We start from the raw sequence: 18593 nt of genomic DNA on the forward strand, positions 1-18593 counted from the left end.
ATCCACAGGCATAACTTTCACAGATTCACATGAAGAAGGCTATATATATATATAGTTTTCTGCAAGGGCATATACTGGGCCTTCATGCCTTAGAAAAGCGTTGCCATTCCACACCTTATGGAGAGCATGATTACTTTTAACTTTAATTTCAACTTTTGTTAATAACTTTTATTTCTTATTATTAAATGTATTAAAATCATATTATATCTCCACCCTACAAAAAAACAAGTAAATATAAATATACCTTTTCCAAAATATAAATTATAAGTAACACCCAGACAATTCGCATGAAAGCAAAATATTAGTATTTGCCTACAGCAAGTTAACTACCACACCACGGAAAACATCCGGACAACCAAAACACAGTGGCAAAAATGAACATTTTCAGTCTGTCCACCACAACAGGATACAGAAGTGAGGTACAATGGTATTTTAATCTGATACATACCCGTAGGGCTTTGAAGCTCCTATCACAGTTTGCTGTCTGTCACGTAAACCATCCTGTTTAATTAAAAATTTAAGTACATAAAATTTACTTACCTTATTCCAAAAATTTTTCCACCAAGTTATGACCTAAAGTTAACCTAGCAAAAACTGGTATAGCGATTACAGAAACAGATAAGTAGGAAACATTCTTCTAGTTTCGCTATGTGTCTGCTCAAAGCCATGAGGAAGTAGCAGATATATGGCCAAGAGGGAGAATATTTAATTTCCTTAAATTTCTCTAATTTACATTAATTTCGATGTGTTATATAGTACAGGTCGACCATCACTAATCCGGAAGCGTTGGGACCTGTGGGTTGCCGGATTAGTGAGTTTCCCGCCCACTGGTGGTTCTTTTAGCACATACAGTTTACCCAACAGCTAACCACCTCATCCTGCCTTTAACACGTTAACTGCCAAGCTAGTTTGAGAAAAAATATTCCCCACGGGCCAAAAAATATTTAGCAAATAATTTGATTAGTAATTCTAAAATAAATATTGTAATGTCAGTGTTATCATTTTTTCGCTAAAAATATCAAAAAAAAAAAGTATCTTTTTTTATGTCACATATATGGGGCCGACATGTCCCAGTAGGTTACTTTATTTCTTGAGAATCCGTGTCGGCCACATACGTGTGACGCTATTACGGCATACATATGAAGGTCGTTTGTGATTAGTTTATTGCACACGTGGCGAGCACTGCAATAAAACTAATTGCAATAAAATAAACTCTTAAACATCGCAATAAGTTTGTCAGTATTGTTAGAGATTTTGTGAAAACAAGTTCGTTAGCACGCTGTATTATCCAACATAGAGTGTTGTGTTTTTCCTCAAGTTTGTACAAGTGTGTTGTAAGAAAAAAAAATAAAAAGGAATGGCTAAAAGAAAATCACTAAAATAGGAGGAACTGAGAGAAATTGCTGGAATTTACAATTATGCAGAGTTAAACTTCTCAGACACACCACTGTCGAGTTTTTTCAGAAGTTCAACTTTATCTGTTATGGACAATGTACAGTGTTTGTGCTTTACACCACGAGAGGTAATTCTTTTATGCATTGGAACCATGGCTGGTTAAATGTAAGCTGGTTATAATAATAAATAAATGTAGAAAAACATGTGGGAATGGCTTGCCAGTGTTTACAGGTTTGTGCCAACAGCTGATGCTGCAACCAACGCCACCAAAAGAATAGCAGCAGGTCGGTGTGCCAAGATCATTAATACACGAGTTGGAAGAAAATGGGAATGCTAGCAAGTCAGCTTGCTAGCATTCCCGGGAAATTTGAAATTGCGATCGCAGAAATTATGTCCGAATTAGCAGTGAAACCGAATCATCAGTGGCCGGATTAGCGATGGTTGACCTGTACTATATATTTAAATGTAACTATGGTACATTTGGCTATCCATTCCAGGGCTAATTTATAGGTAACTAGTGGGTTAGTTGAGGTCACCACAAACCTTGGTGAATTACCACAAAAAAGGTGAATTTCAACAGATCAAATCTATTATCTCCAGAGATTTTATATTTGTCTCCCACAGTTAAGCTTAGATTCAAATAATTTTTTTTCCCTAATTATACTCAACTGTGCAAAACAAATGCCACCTCCGTAGCCAAGTGGGCAGGAGTAGAAGTGCGTAACACATGCTTCTTGATTAGACCGGGATTCGAGCCCATGACCACCAAATACGGAGGATACGGAAAGGTCAGGGAATAACCACCACCTATCCCCGGAGCAATATGGCCTCAGTTGCTAATGCTCCTAAAAACCAAATAACAACAACAGCAAAACAAATTTGTCAAGTATTCTAATACTTTGAAATACAGTCCATTCCAGTTATTTTGGACTCTTGCATTTTGGCCCGATTAAGTGGCTGCCCCAATTATCCAAAGTGTCACATGGACAGTTAAAAATACAATGTACCCCCCCCCTTTACAATTAGTTCACTGTATAATCAAATCACGTTACGACGAACTCACCATAGTAAAGTACCGTTCACTATATGGTGTGTAGTAAGCGCTGGTCATTGTGATCGCTTTTACAAATTGAATTTTAATTCTATTAAACAGCGATTCTAATTAGAGAAAATAGGAGGAATATTATCCACAGGCTATAAAAGTAAAGATATATTAGGCACAAATTTACCCTTTATTACCTTACCAATTAAAAAATTAAATTATACACGAAAATCAGAAGAATATACGTGATAATCAGAATAATTAATACGTACTGTAATATGTACATACGAACTAGTTGACATTTCTGTTCACTGACATTTTTGGGTGGGGTTTAAAATTTAAAACAGTAAAAAGATAAGCAATCAATAACAAAGAACACGGCACACATAAATTGCAAGTAACACAATATGCGCAAGTGAAAACGGAGTAACGAGTTACAAAGCTTTAAAAATAGGAATGAAGAGAAGATCTGAAAATTAATTTTTTTATATGATTGAAGATTTCATGGAAGTGTAAACACATTTCACCATAATAACCCACAGAATTCCAGCTGTCGGTATTATCGCAAATTCAGTAAGATCGAGTTTACTGTCCGTTTATGATAGATTTCACTAACAGAAAAGCCCACTAAAGAGGTGACTGCTAATTGTTTTTGTTTTATGGTTGTGACCTCCAGAATTTCGACTGAACCATGTGGTACCGTCGAAGACAATCGTAAGGTAATCTCCAGTGCTACGTTCTTCTGCCCCGATTAAACGGCATTTTGTCCCAATTAAGCGAAGTAAGCCCTGGCTATTTTCTTGATTGGTTTCTGTTTTTTTAAGATTTGCCCCAAATAAACGGCTGCACCGATTAACCAGTGGCCCAAATAACCAGCATCCACTGTATAATTAATTTAGTTCCAATAATTATTAACATAATTATTTGTGACCTCCAGCATTGAGCATTTGGGTCCAATAATTATTAACATAATTATTGGACCCAAATGCTCAATGTGGTAGTGCAATTTGTTAAATATAAAGTTTTATGTTAGCTTTAGATAATTCAAAAGCTTTATATATATTATATTATATTTTGGTACCTTTATCAATAAATATAACAAAGTCATCAACAAGGGAAGTACCACAGCTGATATAAAGCTTTAGCTACTTAATAAAGTTATATTCTAATGTGTAATAAAATTTTCATAATCCTCACTGAAAAAAAAAATAATAAAATAAATTTTAAAATGATTAAAATCCTATGTCTCACTTTCACACTTGCCAAAAACATAAAAAAAAAAAAAAAAAAAACATGCAAAGCTTTTCTATATTGTTTATCATAAAGTTTAATAATAATACACAGTACCTGTAAACTGACAAGTCTCGCCTGTCACACAGAACTCGGGAACATCTAAAATGTGAATTTCGGCAGCATTGTAAGCTTTTGCACTGAATGGACTACCTGGCACCTTTTTACCAATGACAGTAATATCTATTGCATATGTTCCTAAAGGAGAGCAACAGAAAAATTTGTTAAAAATCAAACGAAGAAATTAAAGAATTAAAAGAACATTAAAATACACATCATATAAAAAAAAATAGTTTAATTGTACTAACATATCAAAGGTGATTGATGTAATCAGTAAATTTTTAGCACAGGGTAAAATGTTTTAGGAGGTTTTATCTATAAAAGTAGCCCATTACATCAACAGTTATAAAAAGAGCATTAGCCAAAGATCCAGAAATTTTGTTTGGGACAGCAAATGGTGCCATTTCAGGAATATAAACTCAAAAACCAAACGGTAGGGAAAGACTGTTAAAAGAATCTCAGCAGAAAAAAAAAAAGGGAGATCTTGCTCAAGTGAACCCAGGTTGGCACTGTGCCAATGCCCATACATAAAAGGTGAAAATTGTATAAGCTTTACACTAGAATACGATGGAAGGTAAAGAGCTTCCTAAATACAATAAACATTAAAATAAAAATTAGAGTCATTAAAAATTAAAATTAAATAAAAATTGCAAAAATCAACTATTATTGTCTATGTCAAAGTTAAAGATATAATCAAAAATATAATTTGATATAGTAAAATTGTTGAACACAAAATTAAAATTGACGTTTCCTGTCTGATGTGATCATTCAGATATCATATTAATTGTACTCGTATTAATATCTTAGTTATCTGGTACCTCATAACTGAATACAGCAGGTCCTCGTTATAAAACAGTTCACTTAATGCTAATTTGCCATAACGCTATTCTTATATTATAACCTGTATCTGACTATAACGCTTTACAAATCACTATAATGCTCTTATACAGATTGCATTTTTGGCATATTTAACGAAATCGTTTCATTTGATGGAGTCGATAGCTTGAAAATGAATAGCAAAACAGCATTAAAATGTTTCCCATGCTGACATGAGAAATTTTCCCACGCTAATTTAATTGCAGTACAGTGACTTGTTACGTAGTTCCGAGATCAACATTTTAAAATATGATCAAGTATATTGCTTGTAATATTTGCGATATATGCATTTATCCCAAGTCTAGTCATCACTCAGTACAGCATTAGACAACGTCTGTAACGGACAGATTACTTGAACACTGAATCATAAATAATGCAAAAAACACAGTTACATTTTCGAAGAGTTAATAATGGAGGATAAGAATGAAAAATCAACGTATGGATGCAGTACAAAGATTATAAATGTAAGAAAAAGACTTAATTTAAAAATTACATTAGATATTTCGAAGCTAATCGATTCCGATCAACGACAAGCGCATGTGTGCCATAATTTAGGCCTGGCAAGTTTAACTGTAAGAACAATTATAAAAAATAAAGAATTAATTTTAGCAGTGGGAAAGACTGCTATTCCACTGCAAGCAACTAAGACTAGGCTGGCTAGCAGGATTGAAATGGAGAGACTAACTAATTTTATTGAAGATAATATCCAATGCAGAATTCAGTTAAGTTAAATATTATAAGAAAAAGAGAGATTAGCCTATATGATGATCTGAAGAAAACTCACCTAAAAAAAAAAAAAAAATGTCGAACCATTTAAAACCAGTAGGGGCTGGTTGAACAGATTAAAAATCCAGGGAGAAGCTCCAAGTGCAGATCAAGGAGCCAAAACTTTCAAAAAAGAACTTGTAAAAATTATTGAAGAGGGGTATTATGTATTCTCGAGTTTTTAACATACATGACTTTTTTGGAAACGAATGCCTAAAAGAAGTTTCATATTGAAAGAAGTAAAAAACATGCCAGGTTTCAAAGCGGCAAAGGATCAGTTGACTTTATTGTTGGGTATTAATGCTGCGGGTGCTTTAAAATTAAAACCGCTCTTAGTTTACCAGGAAGAGGGCCAAAGTACAACCCAAAATCGACACATTTTTCTCATGAATACATTCATCAATTAAATTCATGATTTTAATTGGAATTTTAAGTTTAATTTTGATACGTAAGTAGTCACCACATAATTATATACATATGAAATGCAGAACATTTTATATATACAAATATTTGAATATTAAATATTTTGACCGACATTTGTGCATCTTTTCACTGCTGTTTATTATGGATTAGGAAATATCCTGTGGCAAGGACTGCAACTCCCAATGAAAAAGACCTGGGAGTAATAGTGCAGTCAGATATGAAGTTTTCTGAACAACGCAGACAGGCTGCCAGGGCAGGTCATGAGGTTTTGTCAATGATATATAGGAATTTTGCTATCAGGGAAGATGAGGTGATTGTCCCTCTGTATAAGGCAATGGTCAGGCCACGCCTTGAATACTGCGTACAAGTCTCGAGGCCACATTTTAGGAAGGATGTAGATTTGCTTAAGCATGTACAGAGAAGGGCAACAAGATTGGTGAGGCGAATGAAGGGATCCTCTTACTAAGAGAGGCTTGAGTTCTGCAAATTGCAGTGGCTGGAGACTAGGCACCTGCACGGTGATCTGATTGAGGTGTGTAAGGCCTTGAATGGGTCGAGAACGCTGAAGTCTGATGGGATTCTTCCACTTGATCAGATTACGAACCTAAGGGGGCATAAATTCTAATTAAAGAAAGACAGATTTAGAATAGATGTGCGGAAATTTGCCTTTAGCCAGCAGGTGGTTAATTGCTGGAACAAACTTCCATCTGTCATTGTGGAAGTTGATAGGTTAAATAAATTTAAAAAGGGACTGGACAAACATTTAGAGGGATTTGTTTTGTAAATTTTTTGGCTGATGCTGCATAAGCTCATACACTTGCTTTCTTGCATCACATGCCACTACTACTACTGCTATATGTGATACCTTATGGAATGTGGTGCTCGCTTAGCATAGATTCACTTAGTGCTCTGTTTTTCCAGAACGAATTATCAGCTTTAGGCGGATGACACCTGAATTTTCTTTTTTTAATAATCTAGGTCCAGTTTTTTATCAGTCAAGTCAATTTATAATGATTTTTTTTTTTTTTTTTTTTTAAATGCTACAAATACAGGAAACGAAAACAGGATTTTTATTTTTATTATTTCTGTTGCTCTTATATTTATTCTCCCTGACTGTGGGGTCCACCCCATGAGAGATACTGCTACCAACTACACAAGGGGGTGTCATGGCTGGTTTTACTGCTGCTTGAGGAACTCTCTGACTATCCTACATGTTTTAAGGATTGTGATCTTCTGGAATTCCTCATAGGTTTACTCTGGGAGAACTATTACTGCTAGGCTTTTATGAAGGTAGCCTTTTCCTTCTTGTCGACAAGGGTTATATATGGCCTCTTGTCTTGGATTGTCTGGATTGTCTTGTCCATTATTATGGTGAGTCCCAGTTCAGCATTTGGGTTGAAGTTTCTACTACTGCCTGGGGTTCGCAATTGTAATACGGTACACTTTTTTTGATCAGCTGACATTTCTTTGCTAGCTTCTGATGTATTATAGTAGTAGTAGTAGTAGCGGCATGTGATGCAAGAAAGCAAGTGTATGAGCTTATGCAGCATCAGCCAAAAAAAAAAAAAAAAAAAAAAAAAAAACACACCATTCCCTCCAAATACCTGTCCAGTTCCTCCTTAAATTTATTCAACCTATCAACTTCCACAACGACAGATGGAAGTTTGTTCCAGCAATTAACCACCCGCTAGCTAAAGGCAAATTTCCGCACATCTATTCTACATCTGTCTTTTCTTAATCTGAATTTATGCCCCCTTAGGTTCGTAATCTGAACAAGTGGAAGGATCGCATCAGAATTCAGCGTGCTCAACCCATTCAAGGCCTTATATACCTCAATCAGATCACCGCGCAGGTGCCTAGTCTCCAGCCACTGCAATTTGCAGAACTTAAGCCTCTCTTGGTAAGAGGATCCCTTCATTCCCCTCACCAATCTTGTTGCCCTTCTCTGTACATGCTCAAGTAAATCTACATCCTTCCTAAAATGAGGCCTCCAGACCTGTATGCAGTACTCAAGGCGTGGCCTGACCATTGCCTTATACAGAGGGATAATCACCTCCTTTTCCCTGCTAGCAAAATTCCTATATATCATTGAAAAAACACCATGACCTGCCGTGGCAGCCTGTCTACATTGCTCAGACAACTTCATATCTGACTGCACAATTACTCCCAGGTCTTTTTCATTTTCTACCATCTTAAGTGTAGTACCACACAGTTGGTACGTTTCTCTGGGGTTACTTCTACCCATATGCAGTACTTTGCATTTGTCAAGGTTAAACTTCAGTTGCCACTTCTTAGCCCATCTGCCCAAATTATCTAGATCCTGGCTACCTGTTGATATCTACAAGTGTACTCAGTCTGGGTGCTCACCTTGATCCCACAGTGATTGTTGGATCATTTCTGAGGCCAGGTGGGATTTGATTTGGTTTGATTTGATTTGATTTGAGTTTTATTGGCGCATCAGCAACCGAGGCTTAAATGCGCCAAATACCGGTCATATATAAAAGGTGAAAACATTCAGTGACCTAAGTAATTAGGCCACCATGTAGAGATATAACAGGTGTAAAAGTACATGAACAAAGGAATAACAATTCAATATTAAATACGAGTAAAGAGGTTTACTGATTTTAAAAGGCTAAAAACAGCAGACACATTGTCATTGTCAGATAAAATCTGACCAAGCGTATACGGCTCAGCCAGATGACTAAAAGCGGTAAAATAAAAATCACGTTCGTGTCTAAAACATGGACAGGCCAGGTGGGATCATCGACATGTATCATCTGACAATCCAAACTCCATGGCAATGTATTTTCTCTAGTTGCTGATGTTGATTACCTGATCTTGGCTGTCGAGCATGAATCCTTCAGTTTCAGAGAAGAGCATCCCACTTGTGAGCCATGCATTGGAAGCAATAGTTAGTTAGTTTTTAGAAGCATTAGCAACTAAGGCCATATTGCTCCGGGATATGCGGTGGTCATTCCCTGACGTTTCCGCATTCTCCATATTTGGTGGTGACGGGCTCAAACCCCGGTCTAATCAACAAGCGTGTGATACGCACTGCTGCTCCTTCCCACCTGGCTACGAAGGCACCTGCATTGGAAGAAATTTTATCTATGTGGTCTTGGTGGAGGTCGTTGAAGTGTCTGCCATGAAGTATCTTCTTAGCCCATCTTTCTAGCTTTGTTTATGCTGTCTGGGCAGGAGGGGACTCCTCTCTTAGGTTGAGTGGGGTATCCACTTTTCTATCTTCCTTAGGGCCGGGCAGAATGCTGCTCCAATTTTCTGGAAATAATCCTTCAGGTTAGCAATCAATGTTTTTATTGCTTGATGAGGTCTATCAGGCTCCTTCCTCCTCTTGCTATTGTCAGTCTCTCCATGGCAAATTTGGGTGGTGCTGGCGGCTCTTGGTCGTCATTGATCATCATCATCTATCTTATGATATCCTCCTTGGTTATCATCTATCTCATGATATCCTCCCTGGTTATCATCTATCTCATGATATATTCCCTGGTTATCATCTATCTCATGATATCCTCCTTGGTTATCATCTATCTCATGATACCCTCCAGTTCAGTGTTAGTCCAATCTCTGATTCCAAAGTAGTATATTAGCACAGGGACTGCATAGGTGTTTATGGTTTTAACTGTGTTCCCTCCATTCAGCTTTCCTTTCACCAGGCTTCTGAGTCTCACATAGTATTTTTCGATCAGGTGGGCACTGATTTCCTTGTGCTGTCACTGTGAAGCCTGTAGGCCTCTCCCTCTGCCATGGCTTCAATCTCTTTAACAGTCTGCAGCTGGTAGTTTCAGTTGACTAATTTTCAATGGTGCAATCTGTGGGTCTTGCATTCATCTAGACCAAATTCCATCCTAATATCAATGCTAAATTCTTCGGTGATCCGGAGTAGTTGCTGGAGTTGCTTCTCGGTTTCCGCGTAGAACTTGACATCATTCATGTACATCAGATGGGTGAGGGTTTAAAGGTTTTTCCTTCCTTCTTTGAGGTTATATCCATACTTCCTGCTGCTGTTCAGCATGGTGGACAACGGGTTGAGTGCTAAACAGAATCACAGTGGGCTCAGGGAATCTCCTTGAAAGATTCCTCTCTTGATGGGGACCGATCTGGTTGCAACGTTCTCGACCTTAATGGTGGTACACCATTTTGCCATTGTTGCTTCTAGGAAGTTTGTCACTGTCGGATTGACTTCGTAGTTCTTCAGAATCTCTATTAGCCATCTATCAGGCACAGAGGTCTTGCAGTAATCGAGGTAGAATTATACAGGTTGTGGCGCATCTTGTAGGCTTGCTCAATAACCCACTAAACGTTTTGTCCAGTTCCTCCTTGAATTAATTTAATTGGCTTCCACAACAGGTGGAAGTTTGTTCCAGCAATCAACCACCCGCAGGCTAAAGGCAAATTTCTGCACATCAATTCTACAACTTCCTTTCTTTAATTTGAATTTATGACCCCCTCAGGTTCATAATCTGAGAAAGCAGAAGAATCCCATCAGAATTCAGCGTGCTCAACCCATTCAAGGCCTTATACACCTCAATCAGATCACCTCACAGGTGCCTAGTCTCCAGTAGTGCAATTTGCAGAACTTAAGACTTTCTTGGTAAGTGAACCCCTTCATTCCCCTCAGCAATCTTGTTGCTCTTCTCTATACACGTTCATGTAAATCTACATCCTTCCTGAAATGAGGACTCCAGATCTGTACACAGTATTCAAGGTGTGGCCTGACCATTCTTTATACAAAGGGATAAGAATCTCCTTTTCCCTGCTAGCAAAATTCCTAAATATCATTGACAATACCCCATGACCTGCTCTGGCAGCCTGTGTGCATTGCTCAGAAAACTTTATATATGACTGCACAATCACTACCAGGTCTTTTTCGTTTTCTACCACCCTAAGTGCACTAGCACACAGTTGGTACATTCCTCTGGGGTTACTTCTGCCCATATGCAGTACTTTCCATTTGTCAATGTTAAACTTCAGTTGTCAACTCTCAGCCAATCTGCCCAAATGTTTTAGATCCTGTCGCAGTAGCACACTGCCATTACTGACATTAACAGCCCTGCCAACCTTTGTATCATCTCCAAACTTCGACACTAAGCCGTATATATCTTCATCAATATCATTGATAAATATTCAAAACAACAGTGTGCCCAACACTGAAACCTGTGGGACTCCACTAATGGTACGTGGACATTAGTCCACGAAGAGCAGCGTCCATTGATAACTGCTCTGCCACTCAACCACCCTTTTATCCATTGTAGCAACTTACCCTTAATAACTTACTGCTCCAATTTGTATAGTGATCTTCCATGCGCAACAGTGTCAAAAGCTTTCCGAAATCCAAGCATACGATATCAAAATTATTTTTTTTGCATCTAGTTCCTTTGTAACCACATCATAGTATCTGTCTCATAAACGTTCTGTTCTTACTATTATTATTTATTAAACAAAACTAGTTTCAACTAAAATACACATATTGCCAAAATAATTAATGCATGTTTAGTCATTAGCCATTTTATTTTATTATTTGTTGCAACAAGCTTGGAAGTATACTATGTTTTATTTAATCAATTATCTCACACACGTAATCTTAAAAAAAAAAAAAATTAATTAATACACACAGTGCAATACATTTCAGGCTTCTTAGCAATTTTTTTTTTTATTTTTTATTTTTTTTATGAAAACCCCAAGCACAAGAAGTATTAGAAACTGAATTATTTATTATCGTGCAAGGATTGAAGGCTCAGAAGATGTAAGAAGATACTTGTTGGCATTACACTTCAATTTCTGTAGATTTCAATTTTCAGTAAATAATATGAAGGCTTAGAGGGGAACAGGGGCTGAGAGGGGAAAAACCTTTCTGTGTTATCAGACACAGTCAAAAGCACTGATAGATCCAATATCATTCTATTTCAGAAGATGTAGGAAAAGTCCGGTTGGCCTGCCTCCCTAAAATCCCCTCATGCACACCTGCTCGATGGAAAGTGCTGTTACGTCACTTAGGTGGCAATGAATGTGTAGAGTGGTTCTCTTCAAGATGCCTGGTCAGCGTGAAGAGGAAAAGACCAAATCCTCCAGCACGTGACATGACAACAAAAAAAAAAAAGGCCCTCGGTCCCCAGCTCTCCCTCTCTTATGGCAGCAAGAGGATCAAAGTGGAAGCAGAGGGTGATAAGAATCTCTGGGTACGAAAAGGCTGCCATACATGGAAACTGAACTTGACCTGTTACAAAGTAAGATCACTCATCAGTGAAGACGATATAAGAGCTGGAAAAGGAATTAGAAAATGTGAATTGGAATATCATTGGTTTGGCGGAAACAAGAAGAAGAAATGAATCACTTATAAGTTTATCAAGTAAAAATCTACTGTACACCAATGGAAACAGTAAAAGGAGCGAAGGTGGATTTGGCTTTCTGGTCCATAAAGATATAAAAAACGACATTTTGGAATTTTACTTAAAAGTAAATCACCAAGGGTGTCAAGACTACGACTAAGAATTTATAAGAGGTAACAAGCTAAAGGTTGTAATCATTTATGTACCAACCTCAAGCCATGATGATGAAGAGGCTGAAGAAATGTACACCAAAATAGAGAGATTTCTAGATGATTTCTACTAGTTCCTTTGGTCCCAAAGGAACTAGTAGTTGTTGGTGACTCTATTGTCGGGGAAACGAGAAACATGCTTTGTAAAAAAGATAGGTGGAACAGCACCAGGGTATGTCTGCCAGGGGTAAAGGTTGATGACGTTGTGGAGCGGACATCTTTTAAGGGCACAAAAGGTGAAAAACATTGTACACATTGGCACTAATGATATTAAGAGTAGGAGACCAGCGGAATTACTTAACAAGTACAGGTCACTGTTGAAAAAAAGCCGTGAATTAGGGTTGAATTTGAAAGTGTCTGCAATTCTGCTCAGACACGATAGGAGGGAGTATATGATGAGAGCCCTGCTGATCAATTCGGCCCTGGAAGGATTGTGCAAGGCTCGAGGGGTAGAATTTTTTTCAGCCTGGTCTGTACTTGTTAACAGGAGAGACTGCTTCTACAGGGATAGGATACACTTAAACAGAAAGGGTGCAAGAATGTTTGCTGATGGTATTGAGGCAGTCTTAGGTGGGTCGGAAAACTGCTAGATTGGGGGGATACAAGGACTAATAGATTAACAGTAGCCACTGGCAGAGGTGAAAGTGATTCTTGCATTGCTTCTATTGGAATGAGTTGCAGCCTGGAAAATAAGATGCAGGATATTTCAGAGACTGCTGGGAATCATTGGGGTACAAATAAACACGTAGGTTGTGTTAGGGTAGCTAAGAAAAAGAACAGGTGCATGTATACTCACATGTACACCAATGCTAGGAGTTTAGTAAATAAATTTGATGAATTTGAGGTACTGCTCAAAACATCAAAGGCAGATATTGTGGGAATTTCAGAGATGTGGTGTCACACAGATATAAGGAATGCAGAACTGGAATTTGGGGAGTACAATGTCTACAGAAAGGACAGAAAGGGTAGGAAGGGAGGAGGGGTTATGCTATTAGTTAAGAAATACATAAAATACAAGGAAGTGAAGCCAGTGGACACTGCTGGACAGTGCAGTGTCGAGTCAGTTTGGTGTGACACAAGCATTGGGAGATCAAAATTGAGAGTAGGAGTGTGCTATAGGCCTAATGATTCTGATGAGTATAATAAGAAACTGTACGGGGAAATAGAGTGGGCCAATAAATCAGAGAGTCTTATAATGGGGGGATTTTAATTTCCCAGATATTGACTGGAATTTGGGGGCTGGTCACTCACACACTAGCAAGGCTTTTGTGGATTTATTGGATGATTGTTTTCAGCATGTTCGGGAGGCAACTAGAGGGAGTAATACTCTTGATTTGATTATCAGTAGTGATTCTTCATGCATTAAGAATCTGCAGGTAAATGAACCACTAGGTGGCAGTGATCACAGTGTGCTGAAGTGGTATTTACTCAAAGAGGTAACTACCATTAGGGGTAAAGGGAAGGGTTATTGCTTTCGTAAAGGCGACTACAATGGACTGAGACAGTATTTAAATTCTATACAGTGGGACCAACTGATGATGTTACCAAAAGCAAATTCAAAATGGGAAGCATTCAAAGAACTTATCTTGGAAGCTACTAGGCTTTACATACCAACTAAGAAATATTGTTCAAGGTTTAGGCCTAAGTGGATGTCAGATGAACTAATGAGACATATGGCAGAGAAGAAAAATACATGGGATACATATAAATTAACATGTGACACAGAAGCCTATGATAGATATAAGTTGATCTGTAACCAAGTTACAAAGGAGGTTAGGCAGGCGAAGGCAGATTACGAGAAATCTTTGGCAAGGGATGCAAAGAAAAACAGCAAAGCGTTCTTTACTTATGTAAACTCTAGAAGGAAGGGGATGAATCAGATTGGTCCACTTGATATCGATGGGTAAACTGTTGATGATCCTGCTCAGGTAGCTAACAAACTGAGTGAATATTTTGCATCGACATTCACACATGAGGAGTTATTCAGCGAGGGGAATGCCAGAGGTGTATTCAACTCTGGCAGTAAGCTAGAGAATCTTGTAATAACTCAGATTAAAGTGGAGGAGAAATTGTTGAAGATAAATACAAGAAAGGCACCAGGGGTGGATGGGATCTATCCAGTTATATTAAAGGAGGCAGCAAAGGAAGTAAGCAAAGACTTAGCCATAATTATTAGAGCTTCCTTGGACTCAGAGGAAGTACCCATGGACTGGAGATGTGCAAATGTGACCCCAATTCACAAAGGAGGATCAAATGGCGACACAAGTAATTATAGACCTGTTAGTTTAACTTCTATTCCTGGAAAATTAATGGAGGCAATGGTTTAAGAAGCACTGCAGGATCATCTAGGTAAGACTTAAGTTATAGCTCAGACACAGCATGGTTTTGTTAAGAAGAAGTCTTGCTTGACCAATTTGATTGGATACTATGATGCAGTCACAAAAGAACTGGATGCAGGGAATAACTTTGATCTTAGAAAGGCTTTTGATACTGTTGCACATGGAAGACTGCTGCACAAATTGGAGCAGTGTGGCATAGCAGTGTTGCTGCTATGAATAAAGGGGGAGAAGACAGAGAGTGGTAATCAATGGACACTGCTCATCGTGGACTAATGTTATTAGTGGAGTCCCTCGGGGTTCGGTATTGGGTCCATTATTGTTTTCTGTATTTATAAATGATATTGATGATGGTATATCAAGCTTAATGTCCAAGTTTGCAGACGATACGAAGGTTGGCAGGGTTGTCAAGGACACTACTGACACTACTGACTTGGAGAGGGCGCTGAATCTCTTTAAAAGTTACAGCTGTCAGTTACAGGCTCCGCAAAAACGATAAGTGTTTGCCTTTTATTTACATGATTGTTATTTTATATTGTACTTAATACGTAGTCGTATAGTTATAGTTACGCTGGTTATTTTTTATTTTTAATTTAGATAAAGAGTTTTTGTGGATTTTACTTACGATAGGTAAAACCGTTATTTCGTTCCATTTTTGTAGCCATTGTTTTTGGATATAGTGGTAGGGAATTCAAATTTTTTAATTGAGGTAGCTAGGTAGCTCTAACGCATAATTATATAGTAATACGCTTCACTGTTTCTATTTAATAGTTTCTATTCAAATACTATTGACATTTAATTTATTGATTTTATTAATTTAAACTACCATGCCCGAGACTAGAGCAGCAAAGCAATGGGCACAAAGTGGCAGGAGTGCTGTGACTCGGGGGAGAACTGAGGGGGGCAATACTCCAACGCATCACAGCCTAAAAAAATGTGCAACTTGTGAAATGTTTGCCGAACTCTCTGGAACGGAACATGATATTGCCATGGGGGATGTCTTTGTGTGTGCGCGATGTAAGGAGTGTAAGGAAATAAGGCGACAACTCAGCGTTGTTATGGGCCTATATGAGAGTTTGAAGGACAGGGTGGATGCCCTCGAAAGATCTAAATTGAGGGGCCCATCAGGCTCTCAGCTGCCCACATCAACGCCAGAGCTTGAACTTGGTCATCACGCAACACAGCGGCAACCCCTAAGGCAGAATGCGCTGGTCCCACAGGAACTAGTAGTTGTCGGTGACTCGATTGTCAGGGAAACGGGGAACATGCTATGTAAAAAGGATAGGTGGAACAGGACCAGGGTATGTCTGCCAGGGGCAAAGGTTGATGACGTTGTAGAGCGGATATCATCTTTCAAGGGCACAAAAGGTGATATAGTTGTACACGTTGGCACTAATGATATTAAGAGTAGGAGACCGGCGGAATTACTCAACAAGTACCGGTCACTGTTGAAAAAAAGGCGTGAAATAGGGTTGAATTTGAAAGTGTCTGCAATTCTGCCCAGACACGATAGGAGGGAGTATATGATGAGAGCCTTGTCGATCGATTCGGCCCTGGAAGGATTGTGCAAGGCTCAAGGGGTGGAATTTTTTTCAGCCTGGACTGTACTTGTTAACAGGAGAGATTGCTTCTACAGGGATGGCATACACTTAAATAGAAAGGGTGCAAGAATATTTGCTAATGCTATCGAGGCAGTGTTAGTTGGGTCGGAAAACTGCTAGTCTGGGGGGATACAAAGACTAATAGTTTAACAGTAACCGCAGGCAGAGGTGAAGGTGATTCTTGCACAACTTCTATTAGAATAAGAAGCGACTTGGAGCGAGGGGTGTTGGGGGTTTCAGGGACGGATGGCAGTCATCATGGAATAGTTGGGTATATGGGATGTGTTAGGGTAACAAGGAATAGGCATAGGAGAATGTATGCTTGCATGTATACCAATGCTAGAAGTATAGTAAATAAATTTGATGAATTTGATGTGTTGGTCAAGACATCAAAGGCGGATATTGTTGGGATAGCAGAGACGTGGTGTCACAAAGATATAAGGAATGCAGAACTGGAATTTGGGGAGTACAATGTGTACAGAAAGGATAGACAGGACAGAAAGGGAGGGGGTGTTATGCTGTTAATTAAGAAAAACATAAAATCAAAGAAAGTGCACCCAGTTAATATAGATGAACAGTGCTCTGTTGAGTCAGTTTGGTGTGAGATAAGCACTGCGAAAGGAAAAATAAGAGTAGGAGTATGTTATAGGCCTAATGACTTGAATGAGTACAATGAACAATTGTACAGAGAAATAGAGTGGGCCAGTAAATCAGAATGTCTTATAATGGGGGATTTTAACTTCCCAGATATTGACTGGAACTTTTGGGTTGGTCACTCACACACTAGTCAGACTTTTGTGGATTTATTGGATGATTGTTTTCTGCAGCAGCATGTTCGAGAGGCAACCAGAGAAAGTAACACTCTTGATCTGGTTATCAGCAGTGATCATTCGTGTATTAAGAATTTGCAGATAAAGGAACCACTAGGTGGCAGTGATCACAGTGTGCTGAAGTGGGATTTACTCAAAGAGGTAACTACCGTCAGGGGTAAAGGAAAGGGTTTTTGCTTCCATAAAGGGGAGTACAGTGGTCTCAGACAGTTTTTAAGTTCTGTACAGTGGGATCAACTAACGATGTTACAAACAGTAAATTCTAAGTGGGAAGCATTCAAAGAATTAATCGTGGAAGCTACTAGACTTTATATACCGATTAAGAAATATCGTTCAAGGTTTAGACCTAAATGGTTATCAAATGAACTAATGAGACTCGTGACAGAGAAGAAAAATGCATGGGATGCATATAAATTATCAGGTGACGCAGAAGCCTGTGGCAGATATAAGCTAGTCTGTAATCAGGTCACAAAGGAGGTTCGGCAGGCGAAGGCGGATTACGAGAAATCTTTGGCAAAAGATGCTAAGAAAAACAGCAAGGATTTCTTTACTTATATAAACTCTAAAAGGAAGGGGCTGAATATGATTGGTCCACTTGACATCGATGGTTCGACTGTTGATGATCCTGCTCAGATAGCAAACAAACTGAATGAGTATTTTGCATCTACATTCACACGTGAGGAATTATTACAATTTGAAAATGGAAGAAGGTTATCAAATTGTAGCAGTGTGCTTAATGATTTTGTAATAACTGAGAGCAAAGTGGAGGAGAAATTGTTGAAGTTAAACACAAGAAAGCACCTGGGGTGGATGGGATCTATCCAGTTATTTTAAAGGAGGCGGCAAAGCAACTAAGCAAACCCTTAGCCATAATTATGAGAGCATCCTTGGACTCAGGGGAGGTTCCCACGGACTGTAGATGTGCAAATGTGTCCCCAATTCACAAAGGTGGATCGAAGGGTGACAAGAGTAATTACAGACCAGTTAGTTTAACTTCTGTTCCGGGTAAAATAATAGAATGGAGTCGCTGGTTAAAGATGCATTGCAGGATCATCTAGACAAGACTGCAGCAATAATTCAAACACAGCATGGGTTTGTTAAGGGAAAGTCTTGTCTGACAAATTTGATTGGTTATTATGATGTGGTCACAAAGGAACTGGATGCAAAAAATAATTTTGATATCATATACTTGGATTTCAGGAAAGCTTTTGACACTGTTGCGCATGGAAGACTACTGTACAAATTGGAGCAGAATGGTATTAAGGGTAAGTTGCTACAATGGATAAAAGGATGGTTAAGTGGGAGAAGACAGAGGGTGGTAATCAATGGGTGCTGCTCTTCGTGGACTAATGTTATTAGTGGAGTCCCACAGGGTTCTGTGTTGGGTCCACTGTTGTTTTGTGTATTTATCAATGATAT

General features: G+C 38.5%; 1 protein-coding gene across 2 annotated transcripts in view; it reads right to left on the reverse strand.

Moving 5' to 3' along the window:
- Positions 1-18593, reverse strand: part of jbug (filamin-type immunoglobulin domains fbug) — a 1114928-nt gene that overhangs the window by 745203 nt on the left and 351132 nt on the right. For both annotated transcript variants that reach the window (XM_090381438.1, XM_090381439.1), the window contains exon 17: positions 3785-3925. In XM_090381438.1, coding sequence (XP_090237564.1) covers positions 3785-3925 — 141 coding nt within the window. The remainder of the gene's footprint in view (positions 1-3784; positions 3926-18593) is intronic.

The sequence above is a fragment of the Mastigoproctus giganteus genome, chromosome 9 (assembly GCF_048544385.1).
Source record: "Mastigoproctus giganteus isolate SK-2022 chromosome 9, ASM4854438v1, whole genome shotgun sequence".
Lineage (NCBI taxonomy): Eukaryota > Metazoa > Arthropoda > Arachnida > Uropygi > Thelyphonidae > Mastigoproctus > Mastigoproctus giganteus.